Source organism: Bos taurus, chromosome 10 (genome assembly GCF_002263795.3).
Source record: "Bos taurus isolate L1 Dominette 01449 registration number 42190680 breed Hereford chromosome 10, ARS-UCD2.0, whole genome shotgun sequence".
Classification (NCBI taxonomy): domain Eukaryota; kingdom Metazoa; phylum Chordata; class Mammalia; order Artiodactyla; family Bovidae; genus Bos; species Bos taurus.
Window position 1 is genome coordinate 76,925,598 of NC_037337.1, and position 26,987 is coordinate 76,952,584.

At 47.9% G+C, this 26,987-nt stretch overlaps 1 protein-coding gene across 1 annotated transcript in view; it reads right to left on the bottom strand.

Moving 5' to 3' along the window:
* Nucleotides 1-26,987, bottom strand: part of SPTB (spectrin beta, erythrocytic) — a 131,994-nt gene that overhangs the window by 38,461 nt on the left and 66,546 nt on the right. Inside the window, exons 3-15 of the mRNA XM_003586589.6 lie at nt 15,516-15,667; nt 13,911-14,084; nt 12,919-13,010; nt 12,487-12,567; nt 12,051-12,166; nt 11,558-11,670; nt 10,378-10,565; nt 8,585-8,702; nt 7,346-7,504; nt 6,049-6,351; nt 4,875-5,025; nt 3,441-4,311; nt 2,275-2,412 (exon numbers count right to left, since the gene is read on the bottom strand). Coding sequence (XP_003586637.2) covers nt 2,275-2,412; nt 3,441-4,311; nt 4,875-5,025; nt 6,049-6,351; nt 7,346-7,504; nt 8,585-8,702; nt 10,378-10,565; nt 11,558-11,670; nt 12,051-12,166; nt 12,487-12,567; nt 12,919-13,010; nt 13,911-14,084; nt 15,516-15,667 — 2,656 coding nt within the window. The remainder of the gene's footprint in view (nt 1-2,274; nt 2,413-3,440; nt 4,312-4,874; nt 5,026-6,048; nt 6,352-7,345; nt 7,505-8,584; nt 8,703-10,377; nt 10,566-11,557; nt 11,671-12,050; nt 12,167-12,486; nt 12,568-12,918; nt 13,011-13,910; nt 14,085-15,515; nt 15,668-26,987) is intronic.

The window sequence follows — 26,987 nt, forward strand, 5'->3', positions numbered from 1 at the left end:
AAACCCCCAAATAAACAGTTTTAAAAAATCCAATTTAAAGGGGGAAAAAAGGGGGGACTTCCCTGGTGATCTAGTGATTGAGAATCTGCCTGCCAATGCAGGGGACATGGGCTCACTTTCTAGTCCAGGAAGATTGCACATGCTGTGGGGCATCTAAGCCCTTTTTCTGTAACTTCTAAGGCCTGTGGGTGGCAACTACTGAAGCCCACATGCCTAAAGCCTGGGCTCCACAAGAGAAGCCACTGCAATGAGAAGCCTGCACAGTGCAATTGGAGAGTAACCCCTGCTCGCTGCAACTAGGGAGTAGATCCCAGTCGTTGCAACTACAGAAAGCCTGCATGCAGCAATGAAGACCCAGCACAGCCAAAAATAAATGAATAAACAATTTTTAAAAATCTTTAAAAGGAAGCAAGAAAATGGGATTGAGGCAGAGGAACTGGATGGGAAGGAGGAGATGATACTGTGAATGGGGTGGTCAGTGTAAACTGCACCAAGAAGAGGACATGTGACCTGAGGTCTGAGTAACGTGTGGGAGTGAGGATACCTGCGAAAAGAATATTCCCAACAGAGGGAGCCTCAGACAATAAAATCTTGGTGCTCAGAGCTGTGGACGCTATATACAATGCTGTGGACACTATATAAGATACCGTGGGCATTGTACAAGATACTGTGGCCGCTATAAGATACTGCTCTTTATTCACTTACAGTCTAGTAGAAAAGTTCTTCAAAGATGAAAGTAATTATAATAAAAGGTAGAGTGTGAAACTCTAAATCAGTCAAGGAAAGATACTTTTTCATCCTGGAAACTGTGAAGGAGAAAAACCTGTACTGGCCTGAAAACAAGCACGGTTTAGACCATATTGTTGGAGGAGGATGGACCCTGTATGGAGAACAGCACCCACAAGGAGGCAGGACGGTGGGTGCAGGTGAAGGAGGACAGCTGTCTTTAGAAACAGTTGAAGAGCTATCACGTGGAAGAAGAATTCGAGTAAGTTTCAATATCTCTAACAGGCAGAGCCAGAACCGATGTATATAAATTTCAAGGAGGCAGATTTCCACTCACGATGAGAACCGACTTTTAACAAAAGGGACTGACCCCAAGTGGGGTGGGCTACATGGGGAGGAAGCGTTTGTGCAGGATGCGGGCTGCCTGGGAAATGTGGCTCAGGAAGCTTCCAATTCTCAGACGTAATGGAAAGCCATTTTACCTTTTCAGGCCTCTAAGGATGGCAAGTACCTTGGTGTATTCCACTTAGGACAGTGAATGGCTTAGGGGTCTGTAACAGCATTCTCTGACTATAGCTCCTCAAAGCAGCAGATTACTGGCTGACAAGTTCCTCCTGTCTGTCTCGCACGCACACACACACACACACACACACGCGCATCAGTGTTACCTCCAAGCCTAAAGAAGAACTGGAGGTATCCCCCTCCTTGGCATAAACCTCAGCTGGCAGAGGACCCTCCTGAACTACAGCCCCCTTCTTTGGATGCTGAGACAATCTGGTGGCTCCCAAGTATCAGGAGGTTACCCCTTGCCTCCTCTTAAGCCCCCTGTGCTGCTCCTTTTCTTTACAGCCAAGTCTTCCCTAACCCCACTTCCCGGGTTGCCTCAGGCAGAGCAGGGCTCAGGCACAAGTGTGGGGCAATGGATTGGGGCAGTGGCGAGGCAGTGAGCATGGAGCTGTGCATGTAAAGCCCAGGGCACCGAACGGAACACAGGTGCATGCGTTGTCCTGGTGTGGCAATTACATCCTAAGCAGTCCCTCTCCAAAGGCTCCTTAGGGCCTGTCTTTCCTTCTGGCCATGACGTGTGCTCAAGACTTCTTGCTAATTCTCCTCTTCATTCAAGCCAGCCTCATTATCAATGCCGCATTCTGGCACAAGCAGGAGCTTTCTTTTATGGACAGTACTTAAGAGCTCTCAGAAAGCAATCTTCCCTGCTTAAGAACGTCCGGGGAAATGTGGCCTAAGAACCACATGGCCTGATTCTAACTGTGGATGCACTCAGGGCATTCCTCCATTGCTCAGCACACACCCATTCCAGGCACAGCACTGCAGCTCTGTGAACACATCTCTCTCCCTGGGCTGGTCACCACCCAGGTCCCTCCTCCCTGAGGCTATAGCTCCAGGGTCAGAAGGAGACCAAGGCAGATGGAGGCAGGAACTCTGAGGGTACAAACTTGGCATGCATAGCAGGCCTCCTGACTTCCGGGCCACACCCCACAGATGTGCCAGAAAAGAAGCCCCCGTCTCCAAGCCCTCCCCACATCCCACCTGGTGTTCAGGCGGTCCTGGTACTTCTTCACTTCTGCACTGCGTGGGTGGTTACTCTCTACCAGGCTGTTGGCAGCAAGGTTCACGCCATCAATCTGAGTCATCAACGTCTTCATTTCCTGGTCCAAGATGTCAAACCTGATGTGGACAGAGAAAATGAGGATTGCTAAGGCAGCGGTGGCTTTTGCTTTCTGCCACGCTCTTGCTTTCTCCTTCCACCTCCTTCCACCAGGTAAGAGGGGAGAAAGGAGAAAGGTGTGCTGACACTCCCTCTTTTCTGGTTCATGGGTCCAGTTTCATGGTTTAGCATTTCCTGGATGAGGCTAGGAGAGACCTGGTTACTTCTACAGGCCAGTGCCTCAACAGAGATGGAGGAAAAATGAGGTGTGGGCGGTGTTGATGGCCACAGAAAGCACCTGCCACACCTCCACTGGCCCAGCTGCTGCTCATGAACACGGTTCCACTGCTTCCACCCGAAGGATACCTCCCCAGTCAGGTGCTCCGTCCCTGGGGAGGAGAAGGGCGCGCTGCTGAGGCTGTGGGCATCCTGTGTTATGAAAGCTGACCCCGCTGAGATAAGAGCCCAGGTCCATCCAGCATCAGCATGGGACCACCGGGACAGGATCAAGGAGTGGCCTCTTTCTCTCAGCTCCTTGGATTCTGTACTCAGGATGCTGGGGACAAGCCTTGCCATGCTGGAGTGCTGATGGAACTCAAATACTGCAAATGAGAGTGGCCTTGGACTGACAGTTTACAAACTGGTCTCTGAGGCCCCTGTGGGTTCATGTGGTTTAGGGACTGCCACCAAAAGACAGAGCTTATGGGCTCTAGCCTCTCACCTCCCCCTTAATCATGTCCCCTCCGCTTTCCTCTGTGTTACATATCAGGGGTTCCATATACAATTCATTTGAACAAAGGCTGTTGTCACTGAAAAGTCATTGAACACTTGGACTAGAAAGAGCCCCTTTGGGAAAGGCCCCGGGGGGGGCTGGTGTGAAGTACCCAAAGCCACAGAGCCAGATGAGAACTCGTGACTCCTGGTGCCTGGCCTCTGGGACCAAGGGCATCCGATAGCTTCTCAGAGAGGGCCTTGCCGATCTGGAGGCTGTTTGGGGACTAGGAGTGCAGACTGTAGGGGGTGGTGAGAGGGGAGGGCCAGCTCTGACCTGTGCTGCACGACCTCCAGGTCCTCCAGCGTGTCCGGGATCTCCATCTGGGCCAGCCACTTCCCCTTCTCGCCCATCCACAGCTCACAGGCATCTGTCTCCCCAAACACCGTGTACAGGTCCAGGGCATCCTGCAGCCTCTGCTGCCGCATGTCCGCCTGGGCCACCACCTGCTGGTAGAGATCCCGGAGGGCCTGCAGCCGGTTGGTCACATCTGGGGAATCCTGGAACCCTTGGGGGAAGGCCTGCGCCTGCTGTTCCAGGTGCTCCATCACTCCACGGCTCTCCTCCAGCTCCTCCAGGAAGTCCTTGTGCTTTTTCCCCAGGGCCCGTGTGGCCCCTTCATCGTGCCCCACGTCTTCCCCTGAGAGCAGCCGGTGGGCATCCTGTAGCCAGGCCTTCAGATCATCTGCATCACCCTGGAACTGGAAGAAGTTCTCAGTGTCCTGGAGGTTTTTCTTGCAAAAGGCAGCCAGGTCCTTCAGCTCGTTCCACTGGTCAGACACCTTCTTGATCCGGACCTCAATCCGCTCGTGCCCAAACTGCTTGCGTGCCACCATGCCCTCAGCCTCCCGGAAGATCTGGTCCAGGTGGGCATCCAGCCCACGCAGCTCATCCTCAAAGGCTTTGTGCTTACGCTGCAGGATGAGCACGCTGGTCAGGTCCTTGCCATAGTCCAGGGAGGAGTAAATCTGCTCCTTCTCCTTGATCCAGCTCTCGGCCTCATCCATCTCCCAGAAGAACTTACAGAGCTGCTTGGACTGCTCCAGCTGGGCCTTGCGCCCAGCTGCCGTGTTGCTCAGCTCCTCGAAGCACTGTTCCAGGTGGCTGACACGATCCTGGATGACCTGGGGGTCACAAGGCTGGTACCCTGGATGGCATGGGAAGAGGAAGGACAAAGGGGACAAGGGCTTCATCATCTCTGGGCAAGCTTCAGATCTAGAACCACACCACCTAGAACCTGCCATCTCACTGGGGCTTTGGGACCGGATGCATGGGGTCTCAGGTGCTCAGAGGATAGGCTTTTAATTGGTTCTTAATAATGAGTTTCCACTAAAACTCCAGGAATAAGAGAGGTTAAAAGTTGGATCAGCTCTCAGTAGAAATGCAAAATGTGAAATTATTTTTAAAAAGACCCAGGCATTAATTTCTAGATGATTCTTCTGAGAGGCAGCAGGGGTCACCTATTTAAGACCTGAGCTAGCCAAAAGGATGAAAGACGAAGGATGCCTTCTTGGTGCTTACACACCTTTCTGATAATAGATGACTGAAGCAGTCACCTACTCTCTGGAGAATTTTGCTCTCCCTCAAACTTCTTTCTGGTACCACGTGTTGGTGAAAGAGGCAGAATTCTACGGCTAGATTTATCCACCCTGGGGTGCTGGAGTGCTGGGCCAGAGGCCTCAACAGAAAAACCTCAACCCGCAGCCTTACCTGGCCCCTCAGTGAACTGCAGGGTGGCTGTGGTGATGGCCTTCACTTTGTCCCCTTGGATGGCAATGTCAGCCTCCATCAGCTTGTGTTTCTGTAGCAAGTCCTCGACCTCCAACAAGTGTTTCCCAAACTCAGCAGACAAGAGGTGAGCCTGGCGAAGAGGACAGACAGGGCAGAGGGAGTAAGGAAAGGTGAAGAGACCCTCATGCTGGGAGAATAACCTTCCTAAGAGAGGGTCCGTGGCACTGGGGACCAGGATGTCAGATGCAGCTGGAAAATGCAGCTGCTCAATGGGAAAGAGGCTACAGAGCGGGAGTTCCCACTGGGGGTGCCCATCAGAATCATCCAGGGAGCATCTTTCAAGAGATCAAGTCCTATACTCAGTCTGCCCACGTGTGCCCCAGGGGTGGGACCTGGGTGTACATATTTTAAGAAAGTTCCACGGGGGACTTTCCTCACGGTCCAGAGGTTAAGACTTCACCTTTCGTGCAGGGGATATGGGTTTGTTCCCTGTCGGGGAGCTAAGATCCTACATGCCTCAGGGCCAAAAAAAACAGAACACTGCAACAAATTCAATACAGACTTTAAAAATGGCCTATATCTTCAGGATGGGGAACACATGTACACCCATGGCTGATTCATGTGAATGTATGGCAAAAACCACCACAATATTGTAAAGTAATTAGCCTCCAATTAAAATTAAAAAAAAGAAAAAAAAAAGATATAAAAAAAGGCCTATATCAGAAAAATCTTAAAAAAAAAAAAAAAAAGGAAAGAAAGCCCCAGTCAGTCTGCTGTGAGTCTTCAGTTGAGAGCCACTGTGATAGCAGGAGAGGAGACTCAGACTTCCCAGTGGCCCTGGATGCCAAGGTCTGGATGCCAACTAGAGTCAGATCGTGATTACTCAGAGCCCGATTCTCCAGGCTCCTGAGGGAGGTCTGTCTCATCCAGGCCCTGCAGGCCGGCACCTGTGTAACTATGAACCCCAGATTTCTTGATCACCGGGGATACAGCAGACAGGAGCAGAGCGAGCCAAGCTGCTGAGAGACAGATGCCATCAGACACTCTGCTGCCTTAGATGCTCTGCTCTGACTCGGGCGTGGGGCTGGGAGGTGCCTAGGAAGCACAGCTCGCTGAAGCCCCAGGTGGAGGGGGTGGGGGTGCCCAGGCCCACCTTGATCCCGTCCATCCAGTCAATGCTGTGCAGCATGTCCTGGAAGAGCTTCTGCAGGTCCAGCGTCTTCTCCAGCCTCTGGCGCCGGGCCTGCAGCAGCTCCTGCAGGTAGTCCCACAGGCGCAGGATGTTGTCCTTGCGGGCCATGATGCGCTTCTGGTCATGGTAGTTCTCCCGCTCCAGCTCCTGGGCCAAGTCCTCCAGGGCCCGCACCCGCTCCTCATAGGCGGCCGTGTCTGTCTCGATGGCCTCGTGCTTCTTCTTGGCAGCCTCCACTGCTGCCAGGTCGTACCCGAAGTTATCCTGTCCCCCAGGGAGAAAAACAGGCAGTTTGGTTAGGGTCCCCTTGGTTGGTCCCCAAGCACAGAGAAATGGCAGGTCTTTTAGGAGCAACTTCTGCAGGAGAAAGCCCTTCTGCCATCTTTTTCAGCCTACCTTATCAGAGACAAGTTCCAAAGACTAAAGGTCTCACGAGAACCTTGGCAAAAAGCTCGTGATTTTACTCACTGGGCCTCCATGTGATGACTATCACTAACAGAGCTCTTTCCCACCTGCTGGCACTCACCACCCTGCCTGGAGAGGACCTGTTCTGGGCAGGAAGGGGCTTCTTACTGGAAACCCTGCAGCTGCACACAGAGGGCTTGCCCTATGCTCTCTGGGGCGCCTGCACACTCTCCAGTTCTTTCAGAATGCTTGCTTCCCCCTTCTAGATGGAATTTAATTTGATGCCAAGATCCAGGTGGGAAGGGACAGATGCTCTCATGGAGAATCAGTCCTGGGGTCAGTTTTTAGCTAGTGAAATGTGACACAGTCCTCAAGGCCAGAGTCCAAGGGGTGTCTGACACTCACAAGGTGCACAGCTTCCATCGCATCCCCAGAGGACCCCTGAAATATCAACTTGAACTCTGGCTCTGGGTGATGCTCCTGGCTCATGGGGGATAACTTTTGGGGCCATTTTTGGATTGTGTGGCTCTTTCTTAAAATGAGACTTAATAGGGAATTCCCTGGAGGTCCAGCGGATAAGACTCCACGCTTCTAATGCAGGGGGCCCAGGTTCGATCCCTGGAGGGGAACTAAGATCCCACATGCTGCCACTAAGCCCATGCACTGCAATGAAGACCCAGTGCAGCCAAAAAATAAATAATTAAAAAGTGAGACTTAGTCGATCTGGGAGAGTTCCTTTTCAGATATCAATCCCGACCCACCCAATCACAGGGAGCAGGGCTGCAAGGCCTGTGGAGAGGCTTGTCCCGCTCTGCCCGCCCCACCGTCTGCAGCCCCACGTGCACCCCACTACCTGGGCCACGAGGCGCTGGTTTTCATTGAGCCACGTCTCTCTCATGGCAGCTTTTCTGTCAAAGCGCCGGGCCAGCTGCTCCAGCTTCTCCTGCCGGATGAGCTCATCCCTCAGGGCCAGCTCCCGCCGGTACTCAGCTTCCTCCAGGCTTTCCCAGGCCTGTGCGGGGAGGGGCAGATGAGAGCTCTTGGGATTTGGGGGTCCCATCCCGACTCTTTCACCAGTACTGAGTGATTTGAGGAATCTAGACAGAACCCAGCCTTCAGGTTTTCCTGTTTAAGCCAACTGAAGATTCAGGGAGCACTGATCACGACCTCCCAGTCCCCTCTTCCCCTAAACTGGCCTTCCCGTAAGTCAGTGTTGGTTTCATATAGTGTTATTGCCTCTGTGGGTGCTCAGTAAATTCCTATTGAGTAAATGGCCACCACCATTCCACTGGAATTTCCAGGCAGTGGTAGGCCTCCAAATCTCCAAAGTGTCACAAGGCATTCGCCTTCATTAAAAGTAGTCGATATTCCCTAAAAGCCCTCCAGGTTCTATAGAGAATAGGCTATAAACTGGACTCTGGGCATCTGAAGAGGGGACTGCACAGGTGGACAGTGGGTAGAGCCAGACCTCTCAGTGCCAGGCTTGGATAGTACCCTCAACAGCCAGCTGGTCATTATTGACAGCACAGAGAGTGGCTTGGCTTAACCCTGCCCAGGAACCATTCCCTATGCCCTCATTAGGAGAAGCTCAGTTAACCCACTGGCAAGCCTGCTGAATCCCCATTCTCATGGCATTTGAGCTGGAACTGTGTAGCCACTGCCTCTTTTTCTTTTTTATTTTTTTGAAATTGAAGTATAGTTGACTCACAGTATTGTATTAGTTTCAGGGGTGTAGCATAGTGATTCAATATTTTTATAGATTATACTCCATATAAAGTTATCATAAAATATGGGCTATATTCCTTATACTGTATATTAAATCCTTGTATCTTATTTATTTGATAGGTAGCAGTTTGTACCTCTTCATCCCTGTCTCCTATCTTGCCCCTCTCCCCACCTCTGAATGGAAGGATGGTGGGTAGAGTCTGACCTCTCAGGGCTAGGCTCAGACAGCTCCCTCAATAGCCAGCTGTGTCATTAACAACAGCACAGAGAGTGGCTTGACTTAACCCTTTCCAGGGACCATTCCCTGTGCTTCTATCAGGAGTTGAATCAACCCACTAGCAACGTGAAATGGAAAACGCGGCTGTACCCGGTTGATGTCGGACACCAGTTTCCCATCGTGGGGCGTGTACACTTTCTGATTGTTGGCTCTCATCCGGGACTGGATGGTAAAAAGTAGGACTTCCAGATTCCCCTTCTCCTGAAACCTGTGGAAAAAACAGAGGTTGGGTGATGAATGTTGAGACTCCCACAGCCAATGTTTCTTTCTTAAGTAGACATGGAACCCTGGCATCTTGGAGCATGGATAGCAAAGCATATTTCTCTTTAAAAAGTAAAAAGAAACACAGCATTGTAAATCAACTATACTTCAGTAAAATTTTTTAAAAGTAAAAAAGGATAGAGGATCTATATGTTTTACCTGTTACAACATTAGTCTATCATACTCACCACCTGAGACCTAATAGGGGTTGAGTCTTTGCAACATAAATCAAAGAAAACACAACTACTGCAGTGTTTGCTTATCATTTGTTTCCATGGGGGAATGGCTAAGTGTTCTGGAAATTCCTGTAGGTATCAAGTGTTACCAATCAATACAAAGAAATTCTTCCCTGTTCTACAAATGCTAAAGGCTCCCCACTAGCTCTTTACTCAGTTTTTTATGGAGTGAGTCAATAAGCCTTTGAAGCAGCATTATCCATGTAAGAACATATTGCACAGAAAGCAACTTTCACCTGAGTACTAATGAGTTGGCTGTCCTGACAACTGTCCAAAAGTCCAGATGCTTCTGAGGGGGGAGGAAAGGCTGGGCTCGGGGAGGATCTCAGGGGGAGGGGATGATGGCAGCTGGATGGATGTCGAGAACCCAATGTCCAGATGAGCTCCAGGTAACTGAGTATTTTCCCATTTCTGCACGTGGCCAAGTATCTACCCACTTTTCCCTCATCCTTGTGGCAGTCGCAGATCAGCTGGTAAGCAAGGTTCCCAGGTGCCCGAGGCCAGCCCATATACCTGCTGCTCATAGGCACGTCAAGGAGGCTGTGACCTCGAGCACTGTCTTATGCAGCCAAGAGCTACCACCCCTGTGTGCAGTGCCTGGTAGACTCACGGGAGGTATTACCTGGATTGGGCTTAGGACTTTAAATATGGTTAGTATCAGGCCAGAAATCAGATATTCATTTATAGTACATTTTAGACTCTGCGTCTGGCCTTTCCCTGTTTGCGAGTCATGAATGAACGAGCAGGGGAGGAATAAAGCACAGGTACCACCAATGAGCTAGAAATCTGTTTCAGGGGAGCTGGACAAGCTGAGGGCAGGCGAGCTAGAATGCCGTGTATGTACGTGTGCGTGTGTGTGCACACGCGTGCCTGTATTTGCGTGTGCATATGTGCACGCAGGCCCTGCACACACTGCAGTGGAGTAGAGTCCCAAGAGGCAGGCTAAGTGCTCTGCTGATGGATGAGCAGTGACAGACGGGAGAGAAGAAGGATGTGTTTGATGATCAAGGAGGCCGCACGTGGCGAGCTCTGGGGCTGCGGATGCAGAGGTCGTTACTAGAGAACAAACCCACAGCTCGGTGCGCAGGAAAGAGGAAGTCTCCAGCACAGGTTCTTTGAAGAGATTCTGAAGCCTGAGATTTCACTCCCGCTCCCCACTCAGGGATCTGGATCTGAGAAAGTACTTCCCTTGGCTGAGTCAGGGGTTACCCAATGCAGGCTGACAGCTTGGGAGCAGGGAGACAAGACAGGATGAAGCAGGTGACAGACAGGCAGCTCCCTGACATCCAAGACATGCCTCTCAGACCCCTTCTCCAGGCCCTCTCACCTTTGGGAGGTGGTTTCTCAGCAGTCGATGCCCACCCTCCCAGGTGCCCGGGCCCTTACTTGGGTGGCTTCTCGACGGTGCGGTAGGTGCTGAAGGCCTGCAGCTGCTGCTGGACACCGGCCAGGGAGTTGGCAAACTTGCGGCTGTTCAGGATGGTGATGGTCTGCTCGATCCAGGTGAGCAGGTCCGAGGCCAGCCCACTGTACTTCTCAATCATCTTCTCAGTCTCAATGGCGTGGTCGATTACCTAGGGAATCACCTTGTAACTCATTCTCATGAGAAGAGTGAGGACATCAGTGAAGATGCCAACGGGGACCACAGTTGAGGTGGTCCTCCTCCTCGCAAGCCCTAGAGTGTTTATGTTGGCTTTGTCCCCAGAGCCCAAGACCACTGCTGAACAGAGGGCTGGATAGGTGGTGCAGGAGGGACCCAGCTGTGTTTGCGATCAGGAACAGCTCCCCGCCCTCTCTCACCCTGTAAAAGACTGGAAAGCCCACTGTCCCAGGACATCAGTCACCAGAGGAGCCAAAGTCCTGTTTATTTAAAAATGGGTATTAAGGATCGAGATCATTGGAAATGACCCTGATGCTGGGAAAGATTGAGGGCATGAGGAGAAGGAGGCAACAGAGGATGAGATGGTTGGATGGCATCACTGACTCAATGGACAGGAGTTTGAGCAAGCTCCAGGAGATGGTGAGGGACAGAGGAGGCCTGGCATGCTGCAGTCCATGGGGTCGCAGAGTTGGGTATGACTGAGCAACTGAACAACAAAGATGGAAGGCTTCCAGGCACTGCCTTTGCTCAACACCAGTGCACAAAGATGAATGAGAAAAGGTTCCTACCCTGGAGGAGCTGAGGACCCAGCGTGAGGGTCTGTAGAATGGGGTGGCTCCCGGGTTGGCTATGGAAGCCTGAGAGATCTGACACCACAATAGACTAATAAGTAAAAGCCTGTTTTGTTCCTGAGGGAATGTTCATGAGACATAGGTCTGAAGGAGGAAGGTGGATTCAGATCTATGACCTTGTTGAGGACAGATTATCAACCTGCGCTGGAATTCAGCTTGGGAGCCATTAACGTGGCAATGCTTGGCTTCAGAGGAGGCTGGTGGGAGTGATGTGAGCCCTTTCCTATGGCTGGGGTCCAGATATAAAGCTCTTAGGAGAGAAAGGGAGTGTCTGTCAAGGCCTGCACATGGAGAGCAGGGAGCTGGGGGCCCTGGTTTCACAGCAGCTCCGTACCTTACCGACTCGCTTGCCCTCCACCGCCAGCACCTTCATCTTGGAAAAGTAGTGGTAAAATGCCACCACGTAGGTAATGATGGATTTCTCGTCAGGGTTTTCTGTAAAGACATCTGCAAGGGGAAAGTGTGGGCTCTCAGGACCAGTTAGAAGCTGGAAATGTCAGGCTCAAGGGGTTCATCTCCCTGTGTCTCCAGCACGAAGTTCAACTACACGTACCGAGTGACAGGCAAGAGTGGAAGAGGAATGGGGCTGCGGTTTAAGCCAGAGGATGAAATCCATATTAGGACCACAAAGCAAGGAAGAAGGGAAAAGGAGGGCAAGACTACAATGGCTCCCAAGTGGGCAGGGGAGGCATTGGAGCCAGTCTGGAGCTGAAGAGCAGACGGAACAGGGCCCTGGTCCGGCCCCCAGGCCCACATTGTGCCCCTGGCTTGCCCAACACCGCCACATGCCTCCAGGTGCCCTGCCCATCTGGTGGGTGCCAGCTCACCTTCAGGGTCAAGGAGCGGGATGATGCCCAGCTCACGCTCGGCCACTTCGAAGGCGTGTTCCAGGTTGTGCCGGGCGTTGGAGTCCTTCAGCTTATCGAAGTCGATCAGGTCAGGCCTGGGGATGAAGCTAGACTGTTAGAGGGCAGGGGGCATGGTGTCCCCCATCAACAGGGCAAAGACCCTGGGCAGATGCAAGGAAGGGGCTGAACAGGAGGAGTGAGAAGAGGACATGGGATGGAGGAGGGAGCCGTGAGCACCAGCATGTGGGGAAGGAGGATTTAAGGGAGGCAGGATGCTGAGGGTGAGAGGAGCAGGCACAGGGGGTTTAATGTTCCTGTGGAGCTTGGCTAGTAACCTACATGCTAAGTGCAAAGTATCCAAACCCCCTTCCCCGCATGGGATCCCCAGCTCCCGCAGCCCGCTCCCCCTTCTTACCGGTGCTTGTGGATCAGGGCGTTAAAGGCCAGGCCATCCTTCCAGCTGGAGGTGAAGTTGGTGACATTGACGTGGGGGTAGCTGCATCCAAGAGAAACATTAAGACCTAAGAAACAGATTCTTTTGAGGTCCCTACAAGTGTGTGAAGGAGAGGGGTGGACCTGACCCTTCTCGAACGGTCAACAAGACAGCGGCTGTTAAGCCCCACAGAGAGGCTCCCCCATCAGATGGGCCCAGAGACACTCACCCCCACAGACCCCACGGTCTGACCCAGGCAACTCTGGGATAGAATCCTACATTCCGGGCCTCTAAGAATCAGGTCGGGATAGACTTTGCATTGAATATGCCCAAGCTGCTATAGTTCTGGTAATATGTGGGTGGGGGGTGAAGAGGGTGGTGGGGACATGTTAGCGGCTGGTCCCCAGGGCATACCCTGCCGTCTTCATCTGACACCACAGGAGCAACGCGTCCTTGGCTGAGCGCGTCTCACGGCCTTCTTGAGTTTGGACAACGATGTCCTGAATCTGGGGGCACGGGAACAAGAGAGGGGAGACTGAGATTTGCATCTGGCCCAGAGTTCTCCCTGGAAGAACCCCCTTCCTCTTCCCTCCTCTGGTTACCAGCCCTGCAGCCACACCACAGGCTGGGGCCTCGGGTCCCAGAGGCCTGCTACCCTGCTGTACTCCCCAGGTCAGAGGAGACGGCTCCAATCAGAAACTTGAAGGGGAGGCCAAGAATAAATGCACGTTGGCCTCATTCCTCCTCAGGAGGCACGACGCTGTGAGGGCCGTGGGATGGCATGACTGTTGGAAGGTGTCGCATTTGGATTAGTGGCTCCTCTTGCCTTTTCATCCTCCCTGGTTCTGCTGTTATTACCATTTCATCATACACACCCGCAGTGAGTGAGACTGGACCCCCGAGACCACTTACAGGAGATCCTCAGGATGGGAGTTGAGTGTTATTTTTCTTCTCCCGGCCCTTCCCTCCTCCAACTTGGGTTCTTTCTGCCCCAAACCAGCAGGTGGAAGACCCTGCTTTCCTTCCCCTGGGCTTCCTAAATTTCCTTACACAATGAGACCTGGACTTTCAGTGGGAAGAGAAAAGCTTCTGACTGGAAAACACAGCAGCAGATTTTCTGCACTGTCTTTGCAAATTTTGAATCAAACTATTTAGAAAACCAAAGAGTTACCCATGTCGGGGGACGGGGGCAAAAGCAGATCTGGCGAAAGCAGCCAGATCTGAGTCCAGCTCCCAGTTTCTAGCTTCTCTCTCAAAAGACCACGACACTGACTGGGCTGCTCGCGCTCAGCTTCAGCAAGTTGGTGATGCTCAGGATGGTCTCTCCTTCCTACAAGCGCCGTCGCTGGGGACACGCACGTGGGCACTCACACTCACTCACCGTCTTCTCAGGCCCAGGGACCCACCTGGAAGCGCAGGATGATGGTCCAGATGAGGCCGAGGACTAGGCGGTGGTTGCCGTCCACGATGTCGTGGGAGCCCATGTTCTCCAAGTGCACTCGCTGCTCCCTCAGGAACTGCAGGGCCTTGTCCACGTTCTCCAGGCAGTGGATGCGCATCTTCCCCTTCGTGGGCTTTGGCTGAGGGACGCCATTGCCCCCGTGGGCAAGGAAGAACCTCACGGTCACGCCTGGACCAGCGCCTGTCATCAGCATCCACCCTCCATGCCAAACTCCACCTCCCAGCTCACTCCTCGACAACGTTTCAACCCCACCACTTTCAGCAAAATTCAGGGGTTCCCTCCCTTGAGCACCCAGAGCTCTGCAAGTGGGCTGTACCAATACTGTTCCTCGGTCTAAACAGAGCCTTGTGAGTGGTAATAGATGACATTCAGATAAGTAACACAACAGGGAGTTAACTGAGCATCTACTATGCGCCAGGCACACCTCTAGAACTATTTACTGCTGATTGGCAATAAGAGTGGCTTTCAGTTTGGCGATTAAAATAGGTCCATCCTGCCATCTGACCTCCTCCCTCCTCACCCTTGCATGGCCCCAACCAAAGCTCAAGGGACCACCATTGCTGAGTAACTGCATTATCTGAAGGGTTCTTAGTGGTAAGTCTCTCTAGTGGGCCTTCAGTGAAGGGTAAGAGGCATTCTTTAACTTCAGCCTGGAGTTGAAAAGGCAACAGAAGAATGTGGAATCTTTCATTCAAACCCCAAGGCTCTTAGCCTATGCCATCAAGGTACAGGTATCATTTTACACGTGGGAGAAATGAGACAAATAAGGTCCTGCCTGGTAGCTCCAAGGTCACAGTGGAAGTGACGGAACAAAACATGAGCCTTGACCTGGTTCTCCTGCAGAGGCAGCACTGCTGCTGGGTGAGTTACAACTGAGAGGGCCTGAAATAAATCTCCACTTGTAAGAGTGATGGACACACAGGAAAATATCTTCCACTCTTTCCTCCTGGTTCCACAAAGGATGCAAATTCTCCAGCTGGGTAATGGGATCTGTCTTAGCCTTTGCAAGGAGCCTGAGGGTAAGTTCATTGCAGGCCAAAGATAACCAGATCCCAAGAGAAGAAAGTCAAGGAGGTGGGAGTGGCCAGAAAAAAGGAAGAAATTCTGAGACACTTCAGCAAAATTAACTAAAGTTTTGATCGATATATTAGATGGAAAGTCATTGCATTTATGCTGGGACATACAGGTGGGGCTAGTGGTAAAGAATCTGCCTGCCAATCCAAGGGACACAAGAGATGTGGGTTTGATCCCTGGGTTGGGAAGATCCCCCGGAGAAGGAAATGGCAACCCACTCCAGTATTCTTGCCTGGGAAATTCCATGGACAGAGGAGCCTGGCGGGCTACAGTCTTTGGGCTGCAAAGAGGTGGACATGACTAAGTGACTAAGCACAGCACATGTTTAGATGAGTAAGTTCAGAGAACCAATCAGTCACATGGACACACTGCATCGTTACTATTGCAGGTTGTGAGAAGTGGAGAGGTCCCAGGCCATGTCTTTCCTACAGAGGGGACCCAGGACCAGCCACAGGGCCCAGGGGAGGGGCTTTACCAGCATCTCTCCGGAGAGCACCTCCAGCAGCTTGATGAGCATCCGCCCGTCCCGCAGGTCCTTGTAGAGGTCGGTGATGCGGCAGGACACGTGCACCAGGTGCGAGTTTGCCCATTTCGTGAAGGTCTTCTTCTGAACAACTTCCCGCTCATCTGGGTGGGGAGAAGAACCTTGGGTGAGGTGCCTGAGACTGGCAGAGTCCACTTGCCATGTGATACGGGGCCAGAGGGTTTTTCACCTTAACCCAGAATTGCCCCATCCCTGGCAGAGGAGGTGGGTATATTTATTCTATCCCATCTATCCTATTCCCCTCTGGGGAGCATTGGTGACCAGAGAGCAGCCTTCTGTTAACTTCCAGCACCATGGAATCAAGGCGCCCCGAACCTAGTCACCTGCTTGCCTGTGCCCATCAGAATGCTCTGTACCCCTGGGTCAGCGAGCTCAGATTTCAATGTCAGGTTCACCTGTCCACTCACCCAACAAATACTCCCTCTGTCTAGAAGGCTTTCTCTCTGCCCCTCTATCTCATCCCATCCCTTTCACCTAACTCCTAGTCATACTTTAAGAGTTAGCGGAAACAGTGCTTCTCCGGGAAGCTTTTGTGACCCCTAAGTTGGGTCTCACATGGTGTGCCCTGACCCCCTACATCTGCATTGCTCATTTCTCTCTCCTTGTACTTGGATTCGTTGAAAGTCTGTCTTTCCTGCAAGATTGCAGGCTCCTAGAGTCCAGCAAAGTTGTCTGTCTTGTGCATCTCTATATCCCCAAAGCCTGGAGCCTGGCACACAGTAGGTCTCCGGAGCTGTACTGTAGCTGGCTGTGTGGAGGGTTATCCAGCTCCTACGTCAAGTCTCCTGATACATAAAAACAAAACACACTGCCTGCCCTCAAGGAGCTGCTGGTACGTAGAGGAGAAGGAAGAACATGGAGACAATGAGACCACGTGGAAAATGCGATCCACTTTGGGTGAAGGGTAGTTGGGGCTTGGGCTGGAGGCTGTGCACTAAGTTTTCTTTCTTGCCTCCAGAATGGCAGGCAGGATTTTCCATCTTCAGACCTTGGAAGCTGACACCCTTGGCCTGAATGAGCCTCAGTCCAAACCAGGCTGCTGGCCCAGGCTTTGCCAGTTCAGGTGGGCTACCTCTTAGTACTTCCGTTAAAATAGCTACTGTAAAATAAATGCTGGTATCTGTTTGGTTAGGGCTGGGAAGCTTGATTGAGATGCTGGAGAGAAGACAGGGACTGGGACTTCAAAAAGAATGGAGGACAGGGTAAAAGAGAGAGAGAAGAGGAGCAGAAAAGATAGAAACAAGGAGAGCAGTTTAGTGAACAGCCTGTGGCAAACTGCTTCTGGGCATTGTGGCCGAGGGTTCCAGGTGGGAGCTGACCTGGCAGTATGGCTGGGCCATGGAGGGTCCCTGGGGAGAGTGTGCTCAGATTGGTTACAGTCAGGGCAGACTCCGAGCAGTCCAGCCAGGAGGGAATGTCAGCGCCGTGAAAGCAGGATAAATGTCGGCTCAACTGAGCCCAAACTGTGGAAGGGCTGGCTTCTTCAATTATTAAATATCTGACTTAACAACAAGAGGAGCCCGGCCAGCATGGCCTCGAGGGGATACTCCTGGCGGTTCCCGAGGCTCACAGCATCCAGTTCCTTCCCACTTCGTGGCTATTTTGGTGTTAGCAACTCAGACCCTTTATTCGCTTATTCATTCATTCAGCAATTGCTCACTGTACAGTCATTAGGTGCCAGGCCCTGAGTGGAGGTGGGGCATTCAAGGACAGGAAAGAGTCCCCTCCTCGTTGCAGACAAACTTGATTATAAATATGATGAGTTCTGGAGTCATGTGTAAAGAATTCTCTGGAAGCCATCTAAATAAGACTTCTAAGAAGAGGAAAAATGCTACAACTGACTATACAAATCCACCATAACAAATATAAAATTAAAATGTGGCTTATTCATTCTGGGCCTCTGGGCAAAGTTCCAAGGGGAAAAAAACGCTTATTCTACTGGACCCTTCCCTGATTTCTAGGTTTGCTTCAGCAAAATGTAAGTAAACTTTTGATGATACATTGGAAGGAAAGCAATTGAATTTAAGCTGGAACATGTTTAGATTCAACAGAGCCAGCCTCAGCCCCATGCCACAATGCATTCCCTAGAGATCAGACCGGCTCCGTAAGAAGCTAACCTTTCTAGTCAGTTGTGGAGGGTTTGTCCAAGGGGCTGGAATTTTTGCCCTTTAGGAGGTAACTGTCTCAAAAAGTCAAAGTCCTTTCTTTCCTTCATCTTTTCTTGTCTTTAAAAATCTAAAGAGTTCATTATGTGGGTGCTGAGACCTGTTTACTTGTGCTCAGCAAAGTGTAAGGAAGAGCTTCTAACTGGGACGTGGAATTTGATTCTAGGCTGCCTGCCTGGTACATGGATCAGTACAGATGTAAATCACGCTTAGAGCTCTCCAGTTCTCAACAAATGATGTGTATGAGGCCTCTAAATGCTGGAACTGCAGGTTTAGAGCTCAGGCAGGTAGGCTCCTGGCTGCCTTTTACATGAAGGCTGGGGTGCAATTGCCTAGGACACCGGGCACCCTGAAACAGTCTGTAGTGTTGAGATGGGGGAAATATTCCAAGAGGCTCACGACTGTTAAGGAGAGGCAGGCCCCGAGGTGGGGATGATTTCCATCAGCTCATAGCCCTGGCCGCTTCTCATCAACATGCTTCACGCTCACTCCCATCAGGTGCTCAACAAAGCTGTCTGAGTGCAGGAGAGGGAGGGGAGTGGTGCAGAGCAAGCTGGGCTGGGAACCCTGGGGTGCGGACAGACCAGGGAGACAGCCAAGCATTGGGACGGCTGTCCCCAGGGGACCCGGCCCATCCTGCAGGGAACCACTGTGGAAAAGAGGCCTCAGCAAGGCCCTGGCATGGGCTAGGCCTTATTTCCCGGGCTCTAACTCTGCCAGTGTAGGGCAAGGGGCAACTACCAGCACGGACTGACTTGAAACCACCAGAACCTCAGAAAATACTCGTCTCCACAACCATCAAGCTCAGGGCCTCTCCATTCCTGCCTGTTCCTCTCCCCTCCCTTCCTTGACTCTGGCCATCCTCCTCAGAAAATTCCCCTTCCTCTCTGATTAGCGAGCTAGAATCACTGTCTGGGTATTGTGCCCAGCTGATCTTTTTTTTTACATTCCCCTTCAAAGGTTTAGTTTGAGGTCAAATAAACCCAACACAACTCAAGTATTTACCCGCTAATCAGTTCATACATGGAAAGTGCTTAAAATGTACCTGGCACACAGAAAGTCTGCGTAAACGTGAACTATCATTGCTATCACTGATGTTACTACCATCACTGGCTGCAGGGCCCAGACGCTGCAAGAAGCAGGAGACAGCCTCACTCTCCCCAAAGGCCTCGCAGTCTCGTTGAGGAAACAAGGCAAAGACCCACTGATAGTTTTATAGAGATAAAAAAGAGATAAAAGTGGAGAAGACAATGGCACCCCACTCCAGTACTCTTGCCTGGAAAATCCCATGGATGGAGGAGCCTGGTGGGCTGCAGTCCATGGGGTCGCTAAGAGTCGGACATGACTGAGCGACTTCACTTTCACTTTTCACTTTCATGCATTGGAGAAGGAAATGGCAACCCACTCCAGTGTTCTTGCCTGGAGAATCCCAGGGACGGGGGAGCCTGGTGGGCTGCCGTCTATGGGGTCGCACAGAGTCGGACACAACTGAAGTGACTTAGCAGCAGCAGCAAGAGATAAAAGACCCTGATGCTGGGAGGGATTGGGGGCAGGAGGAGAAGGGGATGACAGAGGATGAGATGGCTGGATGGCATCACCAACTTGATGCACATGGGTTTGGGTGAACTCCAGGAGTTGGTGATGGACAGGGAGGCCTGGCGTCCTGCGGTTCATGGGGTCGCAAAGAGTCGGACATGACTGAGCTAATGAACTGAACTGAAGAGATAAAGGGCAGTTCATTTTAATAATACAAAAGCTGTCACAAGGTAATATTGGATTATTATCAGATAAGAAGCACACAGAATAAATGGTCAAGGATCAAAGTGGAGAGAGGTCATTTCTAACTGGATCATTTAAGAAGGAGCTTGTGAAGAAAACCATTTTGCACAGGCAGAGGAGGAAGGAGGGGACCCGTGACACAGGATACATAAAAGGGTGGTGCTTGTTCAAGAGTTGCTGACTAGCTACAGGTAACAAGAAAATATGTGGAAAACAGGTTTTAAATCAGATGTGGAAAGCCTTGAAGGCAAAGCTAAGAAGTTTAGATTTAATTCCTAGACGCTAAAGGACCCACTGAAGTGATGGCAAGATCATTTCCTGAAAAAGGAATTTGGAAAACTCCCAATGATAATAAAATGACAAAACCTTTTACCTTAAATTTTTTAAAAATTGTGCAAATTCTATATAAATCTAGAAAGTCTCCAAAGGCTCACCAAAGACTTGAACAAATGGAAAAATCACACAAAATTCTTGAATAGGAAAACTCAATATCATAAAGATGTCAACTTATCCTAAATTTATATATTTAATATTATTTTTAAAAATATATAATTTAAGTTTGAGGGGAAACTAGAAAAACAACTAGAAAGCTGATTATAAAAATAGCTAAGAAAATTTCAGAAGAGTAATAAAGGGTAACCAATCTTCCCAGGTGTTTTTTCTAACAAATGAAACTGTGTGATACTATCATATGGATAGACACATTAATGGAACACAAATAGTCCCAAGTATATATAGGCATTTAACATCTGATAAAGTTGGCACTTCAAATATGAAGAGGAAAAATGGATTATTTGGTATAGGGTGTTGATGATAAGATCTCTTCAAGAAAATTAGAGATACCAAGGGAACATTTCATGCAAAGATGGGCTCGATAAAGGACAGAAATGGTATGGACCTAACAGAAGCAGAAGATATTAAGAAGAGGTGGAAAAAATACACAGAAGAACTATACAAAAAAGATCTTCATGACCCAGGTAATCACGATGGTGTGATCACTGACCTAGAGCCAGACATCCTAGAATGTGAAGTCAAGTGGGCCTTAGGAAGCTTCACTACAAACAAAGCTAGTGGAGGTGATGGAATTCCAGTTGAGCTATTTCAAATCCTAAAAGACGATGCTGTGAAAGTGCTGCACTTAATATGCCAGCAAATTTGGAAAATTCAGCAGTGGCCACAGGACTGGAAAAGGTCAGTTTTCACTCCAATTCCAAAGAAAGGCAATGCCAAAGAATGCTCAAACTACTGCACAATTGCACTCATCTCACACACTAGTAAAGTAATGCTCAAAATTCTCCAAGCCAGGCTTCAGCAATATGTGAACCATGAACTTCCTGATGTTCAAGCTGGTTTTAGAAAAGGCATGGGAACCAGAGATCAAATTGCCAACATCTATTGGATAATGGAAAAAGCAAGAGAGTTCCAGAAAAAACATCTATTTCTGCTTTATTGACTATGCCAAAGCCTTTGACTGTGTGGATCACAATAAACTGTGGGAAATTCTGAAAGGGATGGGAATACCAGACAACCTGACCTACATCTGAGAAATCTGTATGCAGGTCAGGAAGCAACAGTTAGAACTGGACATGGAACAACAGACTGGTTCCAAATAGGAAAAGGAATACGTCAAGGCTGTATATTGTTACCCTGCTTATTTAACTTATATGCAGAGTACATCATGAGAAATGCTGGGCTGGAAGAAGTACAAGCTGGAATCAAGATTGCCGGGAGAAATATCAACAACCTCAGATATGCAGATGACACCACCCTTATGGCAGAAAGTGAAGAAGAACTAAAGAGCCTCTTGATGAAAGTGAAAGAGGAGAGTGAAAAAGTTAGCTTAAAGCTCAACATTCAGAAAACGAAGATCATGGCATCCGGTCCCATCACTTCATGGCAAATAGATGGGGAAACAGTGGAAACAGTGTCAGACTTTATTTTTCTGGGCTCCAAAATCACTGCAGATGGTGACTGCAGCCATGAAATTAAAAGACGCTTACTCCTTGGCATGAAACTTATGACCAACCTAGATAGCATATTCAAAAGCAGAGACATTACTTTGCCAACAAAGGTCTGTCTAGTCAAGGCTATGGTTTTTCCAGTAGTCATGTATGGATGTGAGAGTTGGACTATAAAGAAAGCTGAGTGCAGAAGAATCAATGCTTTTGAACTGTGGTGTTGGAGAAGACTCTTGAGAGTCCCTTGGACTGCAAGGAGATCCAACCAGTCCATCCTAAAGGAGATCAGTCCTGAGTGTTCATTGGAAGGACTGATGTTGAAACTGAAACTCCAATCCTTTGGCCACCTGATGCAAACAGCTGACTCATTTGAAAAGACCCTGATGCTGGGAAAGATTAAAGGCAGGAGGAGAAGGGGATGACAGAGGGTGAGATGGTTGGATGGCATCACCAACTCAATGGATGTGAGTTTGGGTAAACTCCAGGAGTTAGTGATGGACAGGGAGGCCTGGTGTGCTGCGTTCCATGGGTTCGCAAAAAGCCGGACACGACTGAGCAACTGAACTGAACTGAACTGATAAGACTCGGTGACCATCCAGGAAAAATTAAGTTAAATTCACATCTCATACTCTAAGACAAATTTCATTTGGGTCAAAAATTGAAATGTAAAAAACAAAACCATAAAAATACCAAAATCAATTATAGTAGAAAATTTTTTTATGTTAGTGTAGGGAAGGGTTTTATAATTCCAACACAAAATCCAAAGTCGTAAAATGAAAGACTAAAAGTTCAACTGCATTAAAAAATGTTTGTGTGGGATAAAATACCATAAGCAAAGTCAAACAAATGAGGCAAAGTATTTGCAACTCACATCACAAAGGGCTAACTTACCTTGTAGGTAAAGAAAATCTATAAACTAATAAGAAAAAAGACCAATAATCCAATAGCATAATGAAATAAGAATGTGAACAAAGAGTTAACAGAGAAAAATTATAAAAGTCTCTTAGATGTATAAAAAATTATCCAAGCTATTCATAATAGAAATACAAATTAAAAACATACATACACACACAAACCTAATACACAGTCCTTAATTAGTTCAAACAAACTAATGATAAAAGACATCTTTGAGACAACAGGAAAATTTGAATATTAAGTGGGTATTAGATTGTATAAGGGAATTATTCATTTTATTAGGTGTGCTATGCTAAGTCACTTCAGTCGTGTCCGACTCTGTGCGACCCCATAGACGGCAGCCCAACAGGCTCCCCCGTCCCTGGGATTCTCCAGGCAAGAACACTGGAGTGGGTTGCCATTTCCTTCTCCAATGCACGAAAGTGAAAAGTGAAAGGGAAGTCGCTCAGTTGTGTCCGACCCTCAGCGACCCATGGACTACAGCCTTCCAGGCTCCTCCATCCATGGGATTTTCCAGGCAAGAGTACTGGAGTGGGGTGCCATTGCCTTCTCCGTTGTTAGGTGTAGTGACAGTATTATAGCTAAGTGGGAAATGCTCTTGTTATTCAGATATTCATGCTAACCTATTATGATAAAGTAAGAGTAGAATGTCATGATAATTATTCACTTTACTTTAAAAATATTTCAGCCCCAACATGAACAAGCAAATATGGCCAAATATTAACAGTTCTTAAATCTAGGTGATAATTCATTTTACTTTTATCTCTACTTTCTCGCATGTTTGAAAATTTTCATACTAAAAGTACAAAAGTAAAATGAAAGTACATCAAGACACTATGTTTTACTTATCAGATTCACAAAGATCCAAAAGTGTGATAAAATACCATGTTGGCAAGGAAGTGGGGGAGAAAACATTCATATGTTTTTGGAGAGGGTGTAAAAGGCAATTTGGCAAGATGGATCAGAATTATAACTGTACTTACTTTGGGACCCAGTAATTCCATTTCTAGGGATTTATCCTTCAGATAGATATACATTTGCAAAATAACACATATCAGTTTATTCACTGCATTTTTGGAAATAGCAGAAGATTGGAAACACTCTAAATGTCTACCAGTAGAGGACTGGTTAAATTAAAATTATGTCTAGATCATGGAATACTATATCTGCAAAAAGAATGAGAAGCCCATTTGTGTACTAATAGAAAATGATCTTCAAGATACACTGGGTGGGGAAAAAAGGACAATAAGGGACAATATATGGTGGGGAAAATCTGAGAAAAACAATACAGACTATTTGCTAATATATGCAAAAAACATTCCTGGAAAGATACATGAAAAGCTGGTAACACTGGTTATGGGAAAGGAACTGAGCCTGGAGAACTGAGATGGGAAATGTTGTTGTTCAGTTGTGTCTGACTTTTTGTGACCCCATGGACTGCAGCACACCAGGCTTCCCTGTCCTTCACCATCTCCCAGAGTTTGCTCAAATTCACATCCAGTGTGTCAACGATGCCATCCAACCATTTCATCCTCTGTTGCCTTCTCCTCCTGCCTTCAATCTTTCCCAGCATCAAGGTCTTTTCCAATGAGTCTGCTCTTTGCATCCAAAGGATTGGAGTTTCACCTTCAGCATCAGTCCTTCCAATGAATATTCAGGACTGATCTGCTTTAGGATGGACTGGTTGGATCTCTTTGCAGTCCAAGGGACTCTCAAGAATCTTTTCCAACACCACAATTCAAAAGCATCAGTTTTTTGGCACTCAGCTTTCTTTATAGTCCAACTCTCACATCTATACTTGACTACTGGAAAAACCATAGCTTTGACTAGACTGATCTTTGTTGACAGAGTAATGTCTCTGCTTTTTAATATGCTGTCTAGGTTGGTCACAGCTTTTCTTCCAAGGAGTAAGCGTCTTTTCATTTCATGGCTGCAGTCACCATCTGCAGTGATTTTGGAGCCCCCCCAAAAAAAACATCTGTCACTGTTTCCATTGTTTCCCCATCTATTTGCCATGAAATGATGAGACCAGATGCCATGATCTTAGTTTTCTGAATGTTGAGCTTTAAGCCAAGTTTTTCAATCTCCTCTTTTACTTGCATCAAGAGGCTCTTTAGTCCTTCGCTTTCTGCCATAAGGGTGGTGTCATCTGTGTATCTGAGGTCATTAATATTTTTCCCGGCAATCTTGATTCCAGCTTGTGCTTCATCCAGCTTGGCTTTTCACATGAGGTACTCTGCATAGAAGTTAAATAAGCAGGGTGATAATATACAGCCTTGACGTACTCCTTTCCCGATTTGGAACCAGTCTGTTGTTCCATGTCCAGTTCTAACTGTTGCTTTCTGACCTGCAAACAGATTTCTTAGGAGGCAGGTAAGATGGTCCATCTATTTATTCCTGCTATGGCTTCCTATAAAATTCCTTGACTGTTTCTTGTATCTCTCTTACCTCTGTTAGAAATCTGCTCTCAAAAGTAGAAAATAAATAAAAAAATTTTAAATAGAGAATAGCAGCCTAAATATTCAACAGGGGATTATTTAATGATTTTGGCACATTTATATACATGAATAAGGTGGAAGAACTTCCAATAGCAAGAAAAGATATTATTATATATTTTAAGGGAAAATTCAGATTATAAAACTACCTGTACAATATAAAACTACAATATAATATTGTAGACCTATATACATAGATTCATAGAAAAAAGCTAATGATGTGCTATATTATAGCAGGGTGTTAAGACTGTGGGTGACATTTTGTTTTGCTTATCCATGTTTACTAAAATGTCTGCAATGTACATACATAACTTTTATAACAAGAAACAACAGATGTCATAAAGAAAAATGGGACATAGAACTCAAATCCCAAAGAACAAATGACTGATTAAAAGTCAAAATGTATCCTTCTTAAGGAAGTCTGAATTTTCACCAGAGCATGGCTTTAAGCTCTGGGTAAAGCTAGGTGGTCAGCAAGGCAAGTGGGAGGAAAGGCACCAAGGGAGGCCTTGGATCAACAGCCTGGCCTGGAAATAAGCATTTACTTCTTTCACAGGTTTACAAAGGGATTTCCCTCCATGTCATGCCAGGAAGCCAAGAGCTTAGATAACCTGAGAGAGGGATATCTGAACTTGTGACAAACCCCAGTGGTAGAGATACCAACCCACTATAAAGCCTAGCATGGGGCAGACTCTCAGGGACACATCAAAAATGATCCTGCACAAATTCTACTCCTTCTGTTTAGTCTGGGGAGGAATTGTTCTTTCTGCTAACCAACTTTCATCATACTGGCATTGTGAACAGCTTGGGCACAGTGCTTCTGCCCATAAGGATTTCAAAGCCAACTAGGGTTGATCCTAAGAGAAAACTTAAAGATGCTTACTACATATGCCAATGCATATTTGAATATATACAGATTCCTTTAAATGCAAGAATAAAGCACACAAGACTGACTCTAAAAGTAAGCAAAGTTAAACACTAAGATGCTGGTTAACTAGATCTGGGTACATTAACACAAAGGAAGGCTATAAAGCCATGAAAATGATAATATGCATATTTACAGGCATAAAAAGATATTCATAATATATATCTCAGTGAAAAACAGTCTAAGATTATAGATGATGTTTATATTTATACATATACATAGTCTATGTGTATGTATAAATACAAAAATGTATCCAAAGACATTACAATATCTATATGGGGTATTCACAAATGTCTATACTTTCTTTTTAATCAGTTTTTCTAATCTTTTCTACACTAAATATATATTCTTATGTAATAAAAATGTTTAAAGATGTAAATCACTCTATTTTTAAAATATAAAAGAGGATTTTTACGTATTTCTTAATAAAATAGGGTTTTTATATATTATAGGAAAAGTTTAAATTTAAAATATTTCATGCGAACAAATGAAGAAATGAAGCCACCAGTCTTCCCTGGTGGCTCAGGCGGTAAAGAATCTGCCTGCAATGTGGGAGACTTGGGTTTGAAATCTGGGTCGGGAAGATCCCCTGGATTAGGGCATGGTAACCCACTCCAGTATTTTTGCCTGGAGAATCCCCATGAACAGAGGAGCCTGGCAGGCTACAGCCCATGGCATCGCAAAGAATTGGACACGACTGAGCAACTAAGCACAACACAGCATGTGAAGAAGGCTAGTTTTGATCCAGGGCTTGAAGATGATAATACTTCTAGAATGGCAGGGAAGGAAGGAGGGGTCTCTGGTGAAAACTTGCAAACCCATATGTGTGTGTGCATATGTGCATGAAGGTGTATGCATGCATGCTTTGGGGATGAGGGTGAGAAGAGTTTACCGGAGCAAAGAAGTCAAAGGACAGTCTACAGAAACTGAACTTTATCCTCCAGGAAAAGAAGAGCCAGATAAAGTGATACCTCACTAAAAATTTACTGGAGGAGCAAGATTCTAACCACCCTACATAAATGGGATTGGACAAGGGAGAGGCTGGAGCCCAGGAAACTCGCTCAGAGGCAGCAGCAAAAGTCTGTCTGATGTGCCAAGGCCTCATTGACATGTGAACTATGGGAATGAAATGACAGGAGATGATCTGGACAACATCACAGGACAAG